At 47.4% G+C, this 20,909-nt stretch overlaps 1 protein-coding gene across 3 annotated transcripts in view; it reads right to left on the bottom strand.

Annotated features, from left to right (window-relative positions):
- The window catches only part of DPP8 (dipeptidyl peptidase 8), a 49,889-nt gene that overhangs the window by 19,118 nt on the left and 9,862 nt on the right, over window positions 1-20,909 (bottom strand). For 2 of the 3 annotated variants that reach the window (XM_014605916.3, XM_059714547.1), the window contains 8 exons: window positions 15,044-15,217; window positions 14,058-14,226; window positions 10,993-11,103; window positions 8,469-8,597; window positions 7,172-7,233; window positions 5,777-5,877; window positions 4,652-4,829; window positions 816-975 (listed from right to left, as the gene is read on the bottom strand). In XM_014605916.3, coding sequence (XP_014461402.2) covers window positions 816-975; window positions 4,652-4,829; window positions 5,777-5,877; window positions 7,172-7,233; window positions 8,469-8,597; window positions 10,993-11,103; window positions 14,058-14,226; window positions 15,044-15,217 — 1,084 coding nt within the window. The remainder of the gene's footprint in view (window positions 1-815; window positions 976-4,651; window positions 4,830-5,776; window positions 5,878-7,171; window positions 7,234-8,468; window positions 8,598-10,992; window positions 11,104-14,057; window positions 14,227-15,043; window positions 15,218-20,909) is intronic. The other variant, XM_019477783.2, reaches the window with a different exon arrangement.

The raw sequence follows: 20,909 nt of genomic DNA, 5'->3' as shown, positions 1-20,909 counted from the left end.
CAGCATGCCATTGTGATTGAGTGAGTAAATGAATAGCACCCAGGCACAGACCACAACATAGCATTTTAAATCAAAGGACATACACTATGAAAAGATGCACAGGGTCCCTGAGCACACCTATCTTTTACATCTGATTGGGATCAAATGCGGGTCAAAGCTTGAAGGCAACCAGTCCCATGTCTTTATTTAAGCCAACTTTTCCTGCATTTCCATTTGCAGCAGATGCCAATATTTTTCTTCTGTTAATTTCTCTGCCCATACAACTGCATTGCAAATGCCTGCAGAGGCGGGTACAGCTCTATGAACAGCTTTTGGGCTGGCATTTACCTACTTTGCCCTACTAGGAATAGGTTGAATTTTAGCTCTGGTCAGGCAGGGCACAGATCTGAATATGGCATTCAGACACACTTTTCTCCAGAAGGTCTAAAGGTTATTCAGTCATTTCAATCTCTATACTTAATCTGTGTAGGGAGACAGGACACACAACTGCTACGGTAGTTAACCTGAGGAATCCAAACCACCCCACAAATCTCCCTTTTAATTAATTAAAAAGAATCATGCTGTGTTGATTAAACATGCCATGTTGTTAATACAGATTTATCTGCCTTCCTGCCCCTACAGAACCTCATGAAGCTTTAAGCGAGTGTATAGCACTACTGATGTCAATAGGAGCAGGCATGGGATTCACTGAATGAGGGCCAAAATTTGCCAATGGGAGAAAAAGACCCTTCTAACACTGTGGAAACAGGCTGTGGTTACTTCACCAGTATTCAGTCATGAATACCCAATGAAACAGAGAACAGTGTTGTGGTTACTTGGAGCAGGGAGGCCTCCGCATGATCGCTTGTATTTGCTCTCCTTCAACACTGACGTGATTTTGTACAAGTGCCGGAATCCTGTTTTACATTCAGAAGCAAAAATAAACTCAATCTCGTCTTCATGGGCCTGAGGGAAGATGTGGAAGATGTCGTGGATCTGCAGAAACAAAGTGGTTGATTTAGTGCTACAGGTCAGACTCTGACATGTGAAATGTTGAGTACGATTAGCTCACCACTCAACCCATTATACATGCTGCAAGGGTTTATCCATATCCATTCCAGGAACCACTCCCTAAAGCAGTGACTCTCAACCGGGGGATGGCAGCGTCCTGGTGTGCCATGAGACCCTTACAAGCAGGGTGCAGCACAATATTAGTACAGCCAGCACCCAAACACAATACATAAAATAAACCCAGATATTTCAAACAGGAATCCAGAGAGGCCAAAGCATCCTGACCTGTGGTCATTTTTCTGAGTTCTCTGCAAGTAAGAACTGCTCTATCATTTTTCTACAGTCAAAAAATGACTATAGAGTGAAAGCTAAGAGCTGACATTTTCCAAGGGATGCCTTGAGTCTAGTGAGGCTGAGAAGTGCTGTCCTAAATGAAAGATGCTCCTTGAGACCAACTCCCACAAAAGGGTTCAAGAGGTCTCTTTTGGCAGACCAGACAGAAGAACACCAAGAATCACCTCCAGCCCCTGGCCATTATTTGAATAATTACTGCTGATTACTGCCTGCATTAGCCACATGGGCAGCATGAGTCCAGCCACAATCATCACTTGCTGTCAGTTCCTCTCCACTATCCTTGCTAGCATCCTCGTCCAGAATCAACCAGTTAAAGTTCTTCTACCACTGCACTTCCTCACTTAGATACAGAAGCAGTCACATGTGCTGCAGGGGAATGGAGAAAGCCAATGAGAGAGCAATAGCTGAGGAGAAATCCCAGAGTCAATAGTCTCCTATTTCATTCCTCTCTGGCCAAACCCTGAAAGAAAAGAGTTATTTCAGAGAAGACAGAGGAGCTGGTAGTAGCTTGGCCACTGCTGGGGATCCCAGTACAAGGCTGCCATCTAGGGTATGGTAATTTTAGACTCTCCAAGGGAGAAAGGATCCAAATCAGGGGTGGGCAGTTATTTGGGCTGGAGAGCCACTTAATGAGTTTTGGTGAGCTGTCGAGGGTTGCACACACATGCAGCAAGCATATCCACACGCTCCCCAGCCCTGTCTCCCCTCTGGGGTGGAGGTGAGCCATAGACCCTGATAAATAGGGGAGGCTGGCTGGATAATAAGGCTGGTTTTTAAAGACTCTGTTTCTGAACAAGTGTTTTGCTAGTCAAGGAAAAGACATTTTAAAGAGTTACGATTTTACTTGTCCTTTAATGCCTCAGTGCACTTCTGCCCTGCGGAGCTGGAGATGGGTCACTCAGCTGGCAGAGGGCTCTGGGGGCTCTGGGCTGGGTTTTCTTTAATTCAAGAAGACATTAGGGCTCCAGTACAGCCTGCCTGCTGGAACCTGCTGCCAGGCACCAACTTCACATGAAGGGGGCCAAATCTACTGCACAGCTATGAGGCTATGTACAAGATACAGGAGGCAGGGCCAGTGCTGGGGCTCAGGACACCTGGGTCCCTGCCAGGGGTGTGCTGCATACCTCCAACAAGCCACTCCCCTACTCTGGACCTCTGTTTCCCACCCCCTCCCCCTATTTAAAGGTGCCTAAGTCTGATCCTGCTGTGCCCTGCTTGACTGCCTGAAGAAAGCACTGATGCAAAATCTTGGTAATCCTGTGGCTATGCCAGACGAGGAAGCCGAAATCTTTAACAAGTTCTTTGCCTCTGTTTTCTTGGACAGGGACCAGGACAGCTCTCCCACCACAGGGAGGGGCAATCTTGAGGATAGCACTGCCAGGCCTCAGGTCTGCGCAGAAGTAGTTAGGGATCTTCTGGAAGGGCTGGATGTTTTTAAATCTGCGGGCCCTGATGCCCTCCACCCACAGGTGTCGAGGGAGCTGGCGGGAGTCATTGCTGTGCCCTTGGCCCAGCTGTATGAGTGATCGTGGTCCATGGGCCAGGTGCCCGGAGATTGGAAATTAGCTAATGTGGTCCCCATCTATAAGAATAGGAGAAAGGAGGACCCAGTAAACTATAAGCCCATAAACCTCACATCGGTCTTGGGGAAAATCCTTGAAAAAATTATTAAGGAGCACATCTGTGAGGGGCCGGCAGGGGAGATCATGCCCAGGGGAAATCAATATGGGTTCATCAAAGGTAGGTCCTGCCAGACCAACCTGATGGCCTTTTATGACCAGATAACTAAATCCCTGGATGATGGTGTCGCTGTGGACATAGTCTTTCTGGACTTTAAGAAGGCCTTTGACACTGTCTCTCATCCCATTCTCATTAATAAACTGAGTGACTGTGGCATTGATGCCTACACAGTTGGATGGGTCAAAAATTGGTTGATGGAGCACACCCAGAGAGTGGTGGTGGATGAGTCGTACTCGACCTGGCGGAATGTGAAGAGTGGGGCCCCCCAGGGCCCAGTCCGGGGGCCTACACTGTCCAACATCTTCATCAGCGATTTGGACGAGGGGGTGGAAAACACGTTGTCCAAGTTTGCCAATGACACCAAGATGTGGGGAGAGGTAGGCACGCTCGAAGAGAGAGAGAGGCTGCAATTAGACTTAGACAGACTACATAAGTGGACGGATGGTAATAGGATGGGCTTCAATGTAGATAAATGCAGGGTGCTGCACATGGGGAGAAGGAATCCACAGCATACGTACAAGCCGGGGAGCTCCCCCCTTGAGAGCACAGAGGCAGAAAGGGATCTTGGAGTCATTATTGACTCCAAGATGAACATGAGCCACCGATGCCATATCGCAGCCAGCAAAGTCAACCACACCTTGTCGTACATCCAAAGATGCATCTCAAGCCCAGAGAGGTGATACTCCCCCTCTATGGGACAGTGGTCCAGCCTCAATTGGAGTACTGAGTCCAGTTCTGGGCACTGCACTTTAAGAAGGAAGTGGCCTGCCTTGAGAGGGTTCAGAGGGCCACATGCTTGGTTGGAGGGCAAAAGGGCAGGCCCTTTGAGGAGAGGCTGAGGGACCTGAACCTGTTCAGCCTCAGCAAGCAGAGGCTGAGGGGGAATTTGGTGGCTGCCTACAAACTTGTTAGGGGAGATCAGCAGCAAATAGGAAGGGTCTTATTCCCTCCAGCAGCACCTGGGGTGATGAGGAACAATGGCCAGAAGCTGCTGGAGAATATGTTCAGGTTACAGATTAGGAGGCACTATTTCACTGTCAGGGTAGCCAGGATCTGGAATCAACGTCCAAGGGAAGTGGTCCTCGCTCCTACCTTGGGTAAATTCAAAAAGAGGTTGGATGAACACCTGTCTGGGGTTGTGTGATCCCAGAGTGTGCTCCAACCAGTGGTGGGGGGTTAGACTAGATGATCTATTCAGGTCCCTTCTGACCCCTAACTACTATGAAACTATGAAAAGGCAGGAAGGTCTTCCTCCTCCTTGATGCTGTGTGCAACTCAGTCTTAAGGTTGAAATGAAAGCATCTTACATTGATAGACTCATTCATGCTTTTTCAGGGACTTCAGCAGGGTGGACCAGGATCACCCATAGGCACCTAATATGGAGAACAGGATCTAACCCTTCAGCACTTCAGGTTAGAGACTCTCTTACTATGAATATGTAAAGTGAAGAGCACAATGGGCCTTCATCCCATTTCTGGGAGTGAAGCCATACAAACAGCATTAACCCCATGTAAGTACTATGGGCAGGTCCACACCCTATGTAGGAGGCTACACCCCAAATTCTTACATTGATCCAGACATCCGTTGTTTCTTCATAAATAATGAGTGGTGTAACAGAGTCGGGCACGGTGTCTATAAGTTTCTGTCTTTCCATAGCATCATCTTCTACCGGGATAAATAATGCAGGGGGGATCAGCACAATCTGAAGCCGTGTTTGGGAGCGGTCCAGCAAGATGGACCAGGCACTATCAAAGGAAAAACAAAGTATTAGGAAAATCCCGCATCATTACTCAGTATCAGACAGCTGAGAGAACCTGACTCGGGGAACACTGCGCGTTTTGATGGGGACAACAGTGATCAATTTTAGAGCCAGGGAAAAGATAAATTTAACTTTGGGCAGAGAAAAGCAAACATTTCCCCCAAAGTTTCAAGGCGTCAGGCAGGCTCCTCAACAGAGACAGAGAAACCTGTCCTGCTTTAATTTCATCCCCACAAAAATACGGTGGGTTCAAAAGTCTGTTTTGTTCTTATGTTCTTGGATTTGGATTGTGCTTCAGGGAGAACGTGGGAGGAGGATTTGAGAACAGAAAAATCAGAAGGATCAAGGAAGCAAATGCCTTCCAACTGAAATTTAAGAACATATCTGAGGATCTCTGAGTGCTTATCAGTTGCCTAAAGAAATGATGCCGAAGCCTCAGGGCTTGCCAGTGGGCCAACACCACACTGTGAGGAGTTAGGCATGTGGCTCTGTCTACAAGGTTAAAAATAACATGTAGGTGTTACAGTGGGATTTCTGATGAGTTAGTCTGCTGCAGTGGTTAGGGTGCTAGCATAGGACTTGGGAGACATGGACTCAAGTCCCTCCTCAGTCACAGACTTCCTGTGTGACTCTGGACAAGTCACTTAACTTCTCTGGGCCTCACTTTTACAAATGGGGATAAAAGCACTGCACTACCCCACAAGGGCACTGTGAGGACAACTGAATCCCAGGCCACGAGGTGATGGCAATGGAACCAGACAACCAGAGTGAGAATGCTGTGGTTTGGGAAAATGTCCCCTTTGCACAAACACGTTTGGAGCACTGTGATAATCACAGCAAGCATGCGCCAGAGCAAAGAGAGGGGCTGGGACTATCTGTTGCCAGTTGCATTGTCCCAAACCCACTAAGCAGAGACAGGATTAACATACGCACTATTTTCCTTCTGGAGTCCATCCCGCTCTAGCAATATACTCTACTCCTTCAAACAGGATCTCGAATGGCTGCACTAGTTCTTTATCCACGACATCCGCAATCTATTGATAACAACAGCAATCAACATCAAGAAATGGTGAAGCACGTGCCGAAGAAACAGGTCTCTGTATGCGAGTGGGGAAGGTTGTCCTCCGCTGCAGCTCAAAAGGAACTGCATCTTTACCCTTGGCCTTCACAAATGCGAGGGATTCAATCCCATTACAGCCACTGAGGCTGGACTCTGAGGCAGCTGCCGGGCTGCAAACCCCATCAGCAGCCAAGCAAAGACTGATTGGGTGTTAGGAGATACAAGGCGCATCCCTACCCTGTCACGGGCTTATGGAATGAGCCTGGGTGAGTGGCTGTACCTCCACAGGTCTCATTTCCCCAGTCTGCAGTGGTGTGCACTGGGTCAGTGACCCCTGCCTGAAGTGAGGAAAAGCCCCACTTGTACACTTCATGGGTTAGGATCGGCTGGCTTGTCTAGATTAGAGGTTGACCTCAGTGCAGGTACACTGGTATGTCCAACAACGGGCAAAGTCCCCAGAGAAGACAGGCCCCTAATCAGATACCACATGCTCCTGTACCCTGCTGAGTTATGGTACCTTCACATTAGCTAGAACAGCTTATACCAGCTGCCAAGACACAGTGTGGGGGGCACAACACTCACTTCCCCACATACTGTATTTACACAGCAACTGAGTTATAGCTCAGTAAATTCTCTTCCCTGTTAAAACATCCTCAGGAAGATGTTGAACCAGCCACTAACCAGGGGGTTGGCTACGGGAATGCTGATCACTCATGTCTAAAACATACCACCCCTATGCTGAAACCTTTCACCCCCTATATGAGTGGAAAAGGAGAGATGCCAGTGCTGTATTTCCTTGCTGCGTTCCTGACATTACACCAGGCCATGGGTGACTGGTGCTGCCTTAGTCGGGGGGGCACATGCCCCCCCAGCGACCAGTCAGCGATTGGAGTGGGGGACGGGGTGTCCCTCCCGCAGCCAATCACAAGATGGCAGATCGCTGTGGCCACTTCTGGGAGCACCACAGTGCTCCCACTCCCTGGCCGGCGCTCGCAGGGGGGGCACCGGCACTCCCGCCTACCCCCCTTGCCTGTTGCCTAATCAGCGAGCGCGTGACCGGTCAGGGGGTGCACCAGAGCTCTCAGGGGTGCACGTGCACCCCCTATGCGTCACCACTGCACCAGGCTGTTTGAAACAGTAGTCTATGGATCACCCCCATACTCCTTGTGTGCCCAGCAGGCCTTTTTGTGTCAACTGAAGATCCCAATTTTACAAAGGAGTCACAAATGTCAAACTGATTTAGAAAATAAACCCAAATTAAAACTTACTCTTCCTTCAGCATCAATTGTTATTTCAGACATCTTGAAGGTGACCTTTGGATTCGGTGTACCTATAAAAAAAGACATCAACAATCACACAGTTTGCTTTCAGGCAGACAAACCCATATTCCAAACACCAGTAGTGATGTTTACCCCAAATTGCACAGAAAGCAAGTAACAGACTGCTCTGTGATTAATTAACCCCATCCTGCTGGGGGTAAAAGGGGTAGTATTCAGGTCAGGTCAGAAGGGACTAAAATGAACAAAGGCTAAGTAGCCCTCTTCATTCTTAATGGTCCCACCATTTCAAAGTTCTGTTAGTCTTTTTCTCTTTGAGAAGGGGGGATTAAGGGTTACAGTTACAGACCAATTCACTTTGCAGCAAGAAGCATTACCTCCCAATGCTATATCCTTAAAGACATACCCTGTAGGAACTGGCCAGGTAGGACCTTTCAAAAAAAGCTGCATTCTATTAGGGATGAGCACCAAAAAATGCTATGCATCGGCCTTACAGACGCATGACAGACACCTCTGCAAAGGACGTGAGGGTTCATATCTCCCCACCTGGAACAGCAGGCAGAATTCAGGTGACTGCTCCTGTGCTAGATGATATTGTCTGGCTACAATGAAGACAGAGATCTGATCAAACCAGCCGGAGAACGTACCACAAAGCCACCAAACCCTCAGGCACCAACTTTAGGGGCTTATATGGCCCCCAATACCAGAGTATCTGAACACCTCCCAGGTTTTCACATGTATATCTTACCATGTCCCCACCAGGAGGAAGGGCAGTGCTGTTTTCCCCCTCTACCTATGGGGAACTGAGGCCCTGAGGCCGAGGTCCTGTTTCTAAAGGTTTTTACCCTTTGCTCTGCTCAGTGCTACACAGCCCAAGTAAACCAGGCTGCTAAGAACTATCTTCAGGATGAAAGTCAATGGGATTTAGGCTCCTTGTGTCCAAGTCACGGCTGAAAATGGGACTGAGTGGTCTATACTGCTTCAAGCCTTGTAAATCTGAGACACCCTTCCAAGATTCCCCAACCCCCCAGCCCCAATTACAAGGGCATTGCCAGCAGCTCAGTAGAAAGCTGTAAAAAATACGTGTTTTTTCACTTTGAAGCCCAGAGCTGTGAAGATAAAGAGGGTGGTGCTTCCTGAATAGTAAAGACGGAGCAGTATGCTGCCAGCAACTAAAAAACACTGGGTTAGCAGTGAGGATCCTACACCATCAGCATGGGCTACAAACGAGTCACTTGTGGGGGAGGGCCGAAGGCAGAAGGAAAGGGAGCAAGCTGCAAGGCCTCACCTGTTTTGGGATACCTGAAGGAATCTGTCCGCCTGGTCTCCAACAGGGGGGACGTGACATGAATGATTTCCACCTCTGACTCATCATTTTCTTCATAGAGAATCCTAAGGATTTTGCCTCCGTTGAGTGCTGCAAAGGAAGAGACACGTTTCACATCTGGAACTGCTGTAACAATCTGCTCATTGCAGGCGACGGCCCTGTTCCTTTGGATGCCTAGGGGGAGGCCGCATCATGCACCACACGCTGGCGCTCCAGCTGTTTGGAGCTAGAGGGAAATCCAGCAAGTTTGTGTACTGGCTATGAAAGCTTGGGCAGTGTCTCCTGCACAAAAATGCAAGACAGTGGCTGGGGCAAGACTGGGTTGTGGTAACAAGCCTGCCACAAAGAATATCAAACTCCACTAATGGCTTGCAACCCATTAGGCATAAGAGAGAGAGGAGCTTGTGGTACCCAATACCAGACCCATGCCATAAAATAATAAGAGTGGTAGTTAAAATTGTTAGCAGAGACCTGACACATTCATCATGTGCATCTCCAAGCTAAGGAAGCCAGAGAAAAAGGCTGAGCCAGTGTAACTAAAGAAGGCAAGGAAACTACATATACATTTCAGTTGAACTAGTAACTAACAAAGACAAAAGATTAAATATACATTTCAAGCAAAACCTGTAAAAGGTGCATTGAATACAAGGAAAATGTCCTATGCGTGGTATCCTCACATTTTTTCAAAACAGGCATCCAATGAATAAGGTGTTAAAAATGTCTCAATCATTCAGTGTAAGTCTGGAATTCTGTGAATAGACCATCAGCGGTATAAGCTATTGCAAATTTGCCTCATTGATAAACAAATACCCAAAGACAGGTCCAGTAACCAATGCCTCTAAACATCCTAGTTGACCACTCAAGGCCCATCACATTTAACTGACCTGTAACTTCAGGGCTACAAGAAACACAAGCCTTCAAACTGAAACAAATCGAAAAGCAGGAGCCAGGCAATTTAACAACTGTAATATGATGATCACCCTTTTCCTCCCTGTTTTGTTCGGACTTTAATCAGCCAACCATCAAGGAAAAAAGTGTTGAAGTTATACAATTAAACAACATAAGCAGCAAGACAGAACTGCCAGCAAGGCATGCAGTCCAGGAAAGATCAAGAAGCCGTACTGCACCCAGACCACAAGTAAACGCTGCAAGACCGGACCAGCTTCCCTGCCTGCATTGGTGAGAAAACACTACTGCAGCTAAATATGTAGTGGGACTTTCTATAATATTTTATATTGGGAAAGAGTCTTTTTCTGTTAGTTTTGTAGCTTGTTGGTAGTTATTAAAGCAAGCATTTCTGCTATTAATCAACTGGGTGTTGCACAAATTCTTAAACCACTAGGTTTAAAATTGTGTTTTTAAGTGCAACATGTGTGCTATGTTCTGAATGATCCTGAATCTAAGGGCTCTACTACACGTTCAAATTAAAGCCTGTTAGAAACCAGCTCTAGCATTGTTACACATTTTCAGGCACTAACTTTGTAGCTGGTTAGCTCTTTTTATATAGCCCAACGGTCACTTTTATTGTCTGATAATTACTTTGCAAGTGTGGTTGTCTAAATTTATTGCGTGGTTAACCGATGATAATTTAGACAATAAATAATTAACAATGATAATTACTCTACACATGTGGCCAGTCTAAATTTATTGTGCAATTAACCAGTAAATTTGTACAATACATGCAACGTGTAGCAGAAATCTAACTGCTGTCTCCACTCTGATTAGTGTAGGTTTCTTTCCTCCAAGGTAACACACACCTAGACTGTGAACTGTAAAGCCCAGATGATGCTATCTCACAAAAACCATGGGGCATGGACACACAACATAATTACCATAGTCATCTAGCCTGGATATTATTCCAGTGTAAATTTATCCATAGTAAGGACCAGATACATGACCTGTTCTCCCAAGCTGGCTGCCCACAGTAGGCACTACTGCAGTTCTTGGCCAGTGGGTGGATGGGCTGGAAGGGGGCCTGCTCTGTGCTGCCCTACGATGAAGTTTAATAGGGGACTGAACATGTGTTGTACATGAGTGTACCTTATACTGGCACACCCTCCTCTTCTGAGAGGTAACTTTACCCCACACTAGAGAGATTTACACCAGCGTAAGGTGAGAGTCATGTGTCCGCCCTGCATATTCTACAGAAAGTCAATTTACTCCTTACTAAATGTGTCATCTGTCCATATGGAAATGATAATGTTAGCCTCTTATGATATATTTTAAGTACCTCCCTTTGGTCTTTTCTCTTATATTCTCACAGGACATTTCATTCCTTAGAGCTCACCTGCATCCTTTTCTCCGCATGAAACCCTGGTTTTGTTTGATGTATCCCCATCTATCCCAGCACAACCAACATGGGGTGCTACCTAATTGGGATATGGAACAGGAAGAGAAAACCGACTCTGTCCTACAGTGGTGGTGGCACTGGGGCCATACCAACAGGATCCCTGCCCGTCAGCTACATGGCACTGAGCACACTTACTTGGCTTGGTGTCCGGACACCACCAGTAGCCTGTGTATCGATCAAATTCCTCCTGCAGCACAAAGGTTGCGACTCCAGCAGATTTTGGATCCTCTTCTATGTTGGCCAGTTCTGAGGAGGCAACGGGAGAAAGCGTTAGGCTCCAAGCCTGGCTGCTGCCAAGGAACACAACCAGCTTCACATTTTCACAACTGAGGGCCAAATTCACACTGCAAGGAAGCAATTATCTCAGAGGTGAACCCAGCTTCAGTCGCTAACAAGATTGCAGCTGTCTCCTGCTCCCACTCAGCTCTGATCAGGCTGATGGGTGATGGGATTTTCACAGTAACAATTTCCATTTCCCTGACAGCATCCCTTTTCACACCACTGAAATCGTCCTCAGATGTACCCATCTCCCTTGCAGCCACAATTCATCCTCCCCCCTCCTGACCCTCATTCTCGCAAGCAGAGGGAATCATAACAGTTCCAAACAGCAGAAGTAGGAAAAAGGCAGCCCCCAAAGAGGAGAGAATAACTATCCCGTGTCACTTCCTCCCACAGCACACGCTCTTGTCGGGGCTGAAAGGAGGAAGATGAAATGGAAATAACAGGAGATGAGGCCAACGCTGGACATTAGGGAACCTGCAGCACAAAGAAAAGCATTATAAAAGGGCTCCGCTCATTACAAGGTGCGTAAAGCAAGGAAGACGGGAGGCTGCAGATGAGGTCGCTGATTGTACTCTAAATAATTTTCCTCACCAATCTGAATCATGATTTCCATCAGCAAGCAAGAAACCATGATTAAAACTGATGACTTTAATGTTGTTTTGCATTTTTACTTTTGAGTTATTTTCCCAGAGTGGCTCATTTTCATTGCTGATTTGCAACCAAATACAGCCTGTCTGCTGAATCCAGCACTTTTTTTTGGTATATCCAACTGCACTAATTTAAGCAATTATGTAGCTTGACATACATTTATTCATATTTCTAATTTTCAGATTTTTACATCTGAAAACAGAGAATGACTGATGCCTTACTGAGCAGATGATAACTTTTTATCCACAAATCGTCTCATGTCTCATCTGGATGGAAACTGGATTTCAATTAAAAGGGAGCAAAAACAGCATTTTCATTGTTTTATTAGTTAATAAAGCTACTTTAAATGTGCCAAGTAAATGCAAAAAAGTCTATTAAAACACACTGTGCATTTAGAACTGTTTTATTAAGCAAAGGGAAGGGTTAATTGAAGTTTGTGAATTGTTGGACTGTTTCTGATCACCATGAGTTAGATTTTCAAAGAACTAAAACTAAGCAGTTGTGGCAGAAGCTTTTCTATCTAATAAAAAATAGAAGTATAGGCATCTGGAAAAAATGCCACAACTTGCAGTAGCTCTACTGTGAAGAGTGAAAATAATACACTTAACATAGTATAAAGCATTGTGATGCATTATAAAGCTAGTGCTGTCTTCAAAACTTTCTGATGTTCTCCTCTTCATTTATATACTTAAATAAACAGTGCAATCTGGGCAGGGCTTACTGCTGCAACAAACTCATTTTAATAAATGAAAATATAACAGATTACAGCGAGTTTAGGGTTTGCCACAAGTTGTTAACATTTTAAACATGTTTAGAAAGAAACATGTATAATTTCATAGATTTCACAGGCATTAGGGCTGGAAGGGACCTCATGAGATTATCAGGTCCAGCCCCCTGCCCAAGAGGCGGGAAGTCAGCAGGGGTCAGATCACCCCAGCAAGATAAGCATCCAAGCACTTCTTGAAGATTTCCAGAGTAGGTGCTTGCACCACTTCTGGGGGGAGCCTATTCCAGACTCTGGAGACTCAGATGGTAAAGAAGTTTTTCCTTATGTCCAGTCTAAAACAGTCTTCCAGCAGTGTGTGATCATTAGACTTTGTCTTCCCTTGGGGTGCCCTGGTGAACACATGTTCTCCCAGATCCTGATGCACACCCCTGATATAAATATAGGCTGCCACCAAGTCCCCCCTGAGCCTCTGCTTCTCCAGGCTGGAGTCCCATGCCTCTCAGCCTCTCCTCGTAAGGCCTGATCTCTTGGTCTCTAATCATTCAACTGCAAATGAGCAAACCAGTTTAATGGTTTTTTCCCTAAATAATTGTTTTATCCTCTTTGGAAATAGATATTCTTCATTCCCCTTTATCCAAGTCATATATGGTTATATCTGTAAAACACAATTTGGGAAGAAAGTAAAGGACTCCAGCCCCTGTTAGGACTTAAGACTAGAGGTTCCTGGCAAGAAGGTCTTGTTCTTCTGCTCTGGGTCGGATCTGATTGCCATATTTAGGGTCCCAAAGGTATTTTACCCCATTATCAGATTGGAAAGGACCATGGGGGGGTTTGCAGCAGAGGGTGTGGCCTCTTCCTGTGATATCTTGAGCATATTTTTAACAACTCTGCAGCAGTAGGACATTAGCCACTGTGGTCCCACTGCTTTACCTGTGGCAGGTTTGGGTGTTATGTCTTGTGTTGCATCAGGGTGGGCTGTGTAGTTTTGCTAAGAGATTAGACACTGGATTTGTATGGGATGGTTTGAAAAGGGATAATCCTGCCTTGGGCAGGGGGCTGGACTAGATGACCTCTCAAGGGCCCTTCCAGCCTGACTTCTTATGAAGGAAAAGAAACAAGTGATGAATTAAATGTGAGGGAGTAGTAAAAGCCAAGAGGCCGTTCAGAAGTAGCTGGTATCACCTCCACAAAGCTTTGCAACCTGCCTATTCACTGCTGGGAATGGTTTTCATACTTCCATGCCCACAGAAGCAGACATAGGAAAAATGCAATGGTTTAGGCCTGAGGTAAAAAACCTTGCCCGGTGCACTGAACAGGTGATTTGCTTTACCATACTGTATGGCACACAGCAGTGAATTGCTTCCACTATTTACACCAAAAGAAAGCTGGGGAGCATCACTGAATTCACCCCTGAAATAAAAAGTGACCTCCAGAGGTTTCACCCAGAGCCCTTATGCCAGGGAAGAATTCAGTCCAGTGGCAGAACACACGAGCATGCAGGGCAGAGGAGATCAAAGGGCTGGATGGGAGCTAAACACGTTACCATTGTGCACAAAGGTTAGCCGCCTTTCTTCTCTGGTCTCTAGATTAGATATCCAAATGTCATTGCTATGAATAAACGCAATCCAGTTTGGATCAGCAGGGCACAGCTTGGGATCCATTCGGATGTTTGGACAACTGGTCTCCACCAAATTGGGCCTTAGAGGCTGCTGCTGTACAAGAGAAGAGAAGAAAACTTAGATTGTGATTAACAAAGTGCTTGTCTGGCTATGTGACTACACCCATCTCTGAAACGATTGCCTGGAAGACCCATCTCCTTCCAGCAGCCACTGCTGGCTTCAAATGCCTGAATAAAATGCTCGTAAGGAAACCAGGGCAGCTGATGGGCCTGTTCAGTGTTTCTACAGATACTTGCTCACACTCTTGGATACAGACACCTTTCCCCCACACTAACAGAGACAGCCAGCAAGCCAGAAGCCACCTTGTTCAGAACCGCTCAGGGCAGCATAAGAAGCTACTCCCTAAGAACGAACCAGCCCCAGCAGGCAGTTGCCTTGCCCTGCAAAGCCACTGGGAATGCAGCAGCATCCACCAAATAATGCGAGCAGATGGGCTTCAGGCACTAGGGACAGCAAAAGGAAATGACTTCTGCTCCCAACTCATAACCTGGCCCCTGCACTGACGGGCTGCTATTTCACAGACCTCTCTTCTCCATTACACAGCCAAGCCTCACACCTAGGAACAAGTCATTTCCCTGAAAGCCAGATGTAGGGGCTGCTGCCCACATTCCTTTTTCCTCTTCCCACACCTGTTCTCTGCCACTGGCAGTCCCACCAATTTCCTGCTTTATGCAACACCCCCATCCCCATCTCAAGAAAGCGTTTTGGTGCCATTATCACGGCATCCGTAACGGGCTCTTCCCCACTTGGACTCCAACACATAGCTCTTCCACTACCAAACTCCTGGCAGGGGAAAGCACATAATACATTTAAGCAGGGTAAGGGAAAACCAGCTGGTGTGTGAACTCACAGTGAATCCATGAGGGCCTCCATCTTTGACGTGGTAAATCCCGCTACCCGCCTGAAACAGGAACGTGCCGCTTCCCCGGTGGTAGTCATAAGAGGCAATACCAATGGTGCCAATGCGTTTTCTCTCGCGCAGCAGTTCCTCCTCGCGGGAGTACATCCCATAGTCGAGGCTGGCCTGGAAAAGAACCGCAGAGCAATATCACCACTTGCTCTGCCTTTTCCTGCACCTTCAGGAGCAGGCAGGCAGCATCTCCGCAGGCTCCATCTCTGCTGGCCTGTGGTCAGATGGCAACTTGGACAATCTGGCAAAGAAGAAATGAGCTGTTCCACTGCGAATCCCACTAGCTGCAAGCTGTTCTCTTTCTTTCATATTAGCAATTTTGGGCCCATTTCAGATTTCACGCCTGTCTAACACCAGTTGCAATTCCAACAGAAAAGGAGTTATTTCTGATCTACACTGGTACAAGACCAACATAAGACCCTGTCTGAGCAGCTGTGCTGCTGATGCTTATAGAAGTAAATGTACTGCACAGCGGGTGCATCTACACGTTCAATTAATGCAACGCAAACTCTGGAGCCGTTCAAACCAGAGTCAGTTGCTCCAGGGTACAGCGTCTGTCTACACATTCACCTGGGACAGCAGCAATTTGAGTCAGGCTGGAGCAGGCCCCCGGCCAGCTGGGCTGACCGAGCACAACGTACACCTACAGTCAGTATCTACACGTGTTTTGGCACAGTAAAGTACTCTGCTGGAAGACAATACTGTCCCTGACAATACCACCCTATGGCAGAATTAATTAGTTTAATGCGCCCTAATACCAGCGCACATGTAGACTGTGATGCTTTACTGTAGAGTTAATTAGTCTACTCCACAGTAAAGCGCACGTGTAGATGCACCCAGCATCTCACAGAGTGGGAAGGAAAGTGTTATTTGTTTTTGCTTCAATACGGTCTCCTTGTAGTGCATAGGCATTTCATTTAAGCCATACCATGCCCTTGTAGACTCCCTCCAGGGCCAGAAGAGCAGATTCAGGCTATTTGTCTCACGAGTTACACACATTTCCTACCAAGCTGGGGAACAGGAAAAGGGAGGATACTCCTTTTTGTTTGCCTTAGAGCTGATTTCTCAGAGAAGCCAAATATGACCTCAGGCTGCTTGACATGCTTAGAGCTTCAGGAGAACGCTGCACTGGAATAACCTGAATCAACTTTTAAATACACACAGTTTAAAACAGGGGCAAAAAGCGGGGCAGACACACCAACCAACACAGAGATCAGCTAACTTTGGCTTTCTTAAATTGCCCCTAATGGATTTAAGCTAAAACAAAATATGCTGCTCTTAGATAGACACAGGAGCGTCCATGCAGGCTCTTGCCCCAAATTAACCACGTCTATTTGAATTCAAATTTTAAGCTACACCAGGGCAAATCTCCCAAGGAAATGGAGCTAAATCAGGGGACACTTCCATGTAAATGCACTCACGATGTAAATCAGTGATGCTGCCTTGGCGTGCGCCCAGAAAGTTTACAGCAGCAAGCTCAACTGGCTTCAAATGGATTTAAATGGATTGAATATGCAAAAGTGTTCTAAAATTAATCCAGTTTAAAAATCACACCTTGGTTAAATCAGGGATACCTGTATGCAACCCAAGCACAACAGAGGGGGAAAGGAAAATTCCTGGGAGAACCCAGGGAGCTGCAAGTTGGCAAAAGAGCCTGGGCAGAAAAGTTGTTGTAAGGCAGCATCCTTTGCTCACCTTCTTTTCCGGAGGCTGTTACCTGCTGTGACAGGGCAAGGTGGTGTACTGAGCAGACCATGCTGACCAATGCTGTCCCATTGTTTCCCCAATGATGCATCTGCATCTACTTATTCCCCCTGTCTTATAACAGAGGCAGGAATGGTCTCTTTGTATAGAGCCCAACACGTGCCTAGGGTTCTAGCATTACAACAGCAACGATTACAGTAGCGACAGGAAGAGAGCAGGTGTTTGCTTTCAGCTTACCACTAAAGGGTGCTGTTAAGCTGGTTGGACAGGGCAGGTACACACAGCTTGTAAGAGAACAATTATAAGTAGGCATGGCAGAATTTGATTTTTTTTTTTAAATAATTTCGATGGCTAAAAATCGAAGTTTATTTTTAAACATTTATGATTTTTATCAATTTAAATTTTCAGGATCACACAAAATTAGGGGTGTGGTAGCATGCACGCACACACACATGCGCTTACAAACATACCCACTTCCTCCTCCAGCCCAACACACATGGGGGAAGTTGCTGTGCTGCTGAGCTGTCAGACTGCTGTCCAGCCCATGCTCAGGCACCCCCAAGTCAGCACCCACTTTCCTTTGTCCTGCAGCAGTCGCTGCCCCCCGGCCCCACAACCCCCTTCCCCAGGAAGGAAACCTCCGGGAAGGCCCTGCTCTTATGTCCCCTTCCTATACATTTTGATTATTAGCGATGGAAAAATTGTTTCAATGGTCTGTGAGTGTAAGGTGAAATCACTGTTTACCAATAAAAATTGAATCCTGCCAAGCCTAATCATAAGACAGACAGCCTGTTCTGAACAAAGAATTACAAAACTGTGCAGAGGCCAAAGAGGAAAAAGACAGACCTTTAGTTCATTCCAGCCAACAGCCATGGTGATCAGTCTAGATAGATGAAAGCACAAGGGGAATTTCAAACAGGACTTACAGTCTCCTAAGATGGCACCAGGTTGTTCACCCCAGACCTAGGTCTTAAGGGACAAAGCCTGCCATTCCATACCTTGCAGCCCTACCTAGGTCTGTTGTGCAGCAAGGACAGCTGATGGGGAGCCCGTGGCCACTGCAGACCCTCTGAGTACTGCTCTAGGGGGTATAAATATGCCTCCATTGATCAGTTAGTCCTTCCAAAGCAAAGTGGTCATGGTGAGCTGCAGCTATGGAGCAGATAACAAAGGAGGATTTGCAAGGAAAGCAAATGCAGAAATACCTCAAACAGAGCTTGAAGACAGATGTCAAACAAGCTCAAGAGATATGAGACTCTTGCTTAAGTCCCTTGCTTATCCCTCTGCAGTGGTCTCTAACCTTTAAGTAGGAGATCACCTTTGGCATTTAAAAGCAACCCAAGATCTACTGTGCACCACTGACATCCCCCCGCCCAGCAGGTAAGTCTGTGAGAGGGAAAGGGGGAGGCAGAGGGAGAAAAAATTATTTGGGGGCATGCCTCCCCAGCAGGTAAGTCCCACCAAGCCAGGGCCACACACAACTTGCCCCTGCTCCTGCCTCTGCAGCACTGTACCCTCACCACGGGGGCCTTGATCTAGCCCTTGCCCCTTCCCTCCCCCATGGACTGATCTGCTGGGCTGGGGCATGTGCATGCACGCATGCAGGCACTCAGCCCCCGCACTCCAGCCTCAGATCGACTCCAAGATCTATCACAAGAGGCTCCAAGATCTACCCCTGGTGATTTCTTTGCAGTAGGACAGTAACACCTAGAAACGGTGGGAGTCTACTACAGACCTCCCACCCAAATTCAAGAGCTTGACTAGGAGTTCACCTGGGAACTGGCTGAGGCAGCATGCTCCAGGACCATGGTTGTCATGGGTGACTTCAACTACCCAGATATCTCATGGGAGGATCACGCAGCAAAAACCGAGCGGTCACAAAGTTTCCTATCGTGAGTGGATGACCTCTACCTGATGCAAGAAGTCTACCTCTCGTTGGCCCGTAAATCGCTGCTCGACCTGGTACTGGCTACTGGGGATGACCTACTCAGTGACCTAGTGATCGATGGGAAGCTGGGTGACAGCGACCACAAGCTGATCACCTTCACCATCTGCTGTAAACCTGGCAAGTCAGTCAGCAACACGGAAGTCCTTGACTTCAGGAAAGCCGACTTTGACAAGCTCAGGAGGATTGTCAGTGAGGCCCTAAGGGACCACGACCCCAGGGGGGAGGGGAGTTCAGGAAGAGTGGTTGCTCCTCAAGGGAGCGATCCTCAATGCACAAGCTAATTCTATTCCATCTCGAAGGAAAAGCAGCAAGAGGGCACAGCAGCCCCCCTGGCTCTCCAGGGATCTAGCAGATCTCCTGAGGCTAAAAAGAAAGGCCTACAAAGGATGGAGGATGGGAGTCACCTCCAAGAAGGAATATTCTGCACTGGTCTGGTCCTGCAGGGAGCAAACCAGGACAGCCAAGGCTGCAACTGAACTCTAACTAGCTTTGAGTATCAAGGACAATAAAAAGTCCTTTTTTAGACATGTGTGGAGCCGGAGGAAAAGCAAAGGCAACACTGGACCCCTGCTAAACCAGATGGGACAACTGACAACCAACGCCCAGGAAAAAGCCAACCTATTAAATGGGTACTTTGCGTCAGTAGTTCATCAGTCCCATGGATGCCCATGCCCACTACGGGACACGGAGGTCTGGGTGAGGGAGATCCCCTGCCCTCCATCAGTACTGACCTCATGAAGGAACACCTTGAGAGGATGGATACCTTCAAGTCAGCCGGCCCTGACAACTGACACCTCAGGGTACACAAGGAGCTGGCGAGCATCATAGCCCAGCCCCTGGCACGGATCTTCGAGAACTCCTGGCGCTCTGGTGAAGTGCCCGAAGACTGGAAGAAGGCCAATGTGGTGCCTATCTTCAAGAAAGGGAGGAAAGCGGATCTAGCAAACTGCAGGCCCATCAGCCTGACCTCTATCCCAGGGAAGGTCTTAGAAAAGTTTATTAAAAAGGCCATCCTTAACGGACTGACCGACACCAACATGTGGAGGGATAGCCAGCATGGGTTTCTCGCGGGTAGGTCTTGCTTGACCAATCTCATTTTCTTCTACAACCAGGTGACCTATCACCTGGACAAGGGAGAAGAGATTGATGTCATATATCTTGACTTCAAAATAGCCTTCGATCTGGTATCCCATGATCACCTCTTGGCAAAACTGGCCAATTGACTCCTTGGGTCCTCCACGATCCGCTGGCTGGGAAATTGACTCCGTGGTCGGACCCAGAGGGTGGTGGTTGATGGAAGTCAATTGTCGTGGTGCCCTGTGACCAGTGGGGTCCCCCAAAGCTCTGTCCTTGGACCCATATTGTTCAACATCTTCATTAATGATGTGGACATTGGAGTCAGAAGCGGACTGGCCAAGTTTGTCGATGACACCAAACTTTGGGGCAAAGCATCCACACCAGAAGACAGGAGGGCGATCCAGGCTGACCTGGACAGGCTCAGCAAGTGGGCGGACGAGAACCTGATGGTGTTTAACACTGAAAAACGCAAGGTTCTCCACCTTGGGAGGAAAAATCTGCAGCATCCTTATAGGCTCGGCAGTGCTACGCTGGCTAGCACTACAGAAGAAAGAGACTTGGGGGTCATCATTGACCACAAGATGAACATGAGCCTGCAATGTGATGCTGCAGCTAGTAAAGTGACCATAACGCTGGCTTGCATCCATGGATGCTTCTCAAGCAAATCCCAGGACGTCATTCTCCCCTTGTACTCAGCCTTGGTGAGGCCGCAGCTGGAGTACTGCCATCCAGTTTGGGGCCCCACAATTCAAAAAGGATGTGGAGAAGCTTGAGAGAGTGCAGAGAAGAGCCACACGCATGATCAGAGGTCAGGAAAACAGACCTTACGACGACAGGCTGAGAACCATGGGACTCTTTAGCCTGGAAAAGCGCAGGCTCAGGGGTGATCTGATGGCCACCTATAAGTTTATTGGGGTGTTCACCAGGATCTGGGGGAACGATTGTGCCCCAAGGGATGACAAGGTCAAACGGTTATAAATTACTGCAAGACCGTTTCAGGCTGGACATAAGGAAGAATTTCTTTAATGTCCAAGCCCCCAAGGCCTGGAACAGCCTGCCATCGGAGGTAGTTCAAGC

The sequence above is a fragment of the Alligator mississippiensis genome, chromosome 11 (genome assembly GCF_030867095.1).
Source record: "Alligator mississippiensis isolate rAllMis1 chromosome 11, rAllMis1, whole genome shotgun sequence".
In the NCBI taxonomy this organism is placed as follows: domain Eukaryota; kingdom Metazoa; phylum Chordata; order Crocodylia; family Alligatoridae; genus Alligator; species Alligator mississippiensis.
The sequence above is the reverse complement of the archived record's forward strand: the minus strand, read 5'-3'. Positions and strand labels throughout refer to the sequence as shown.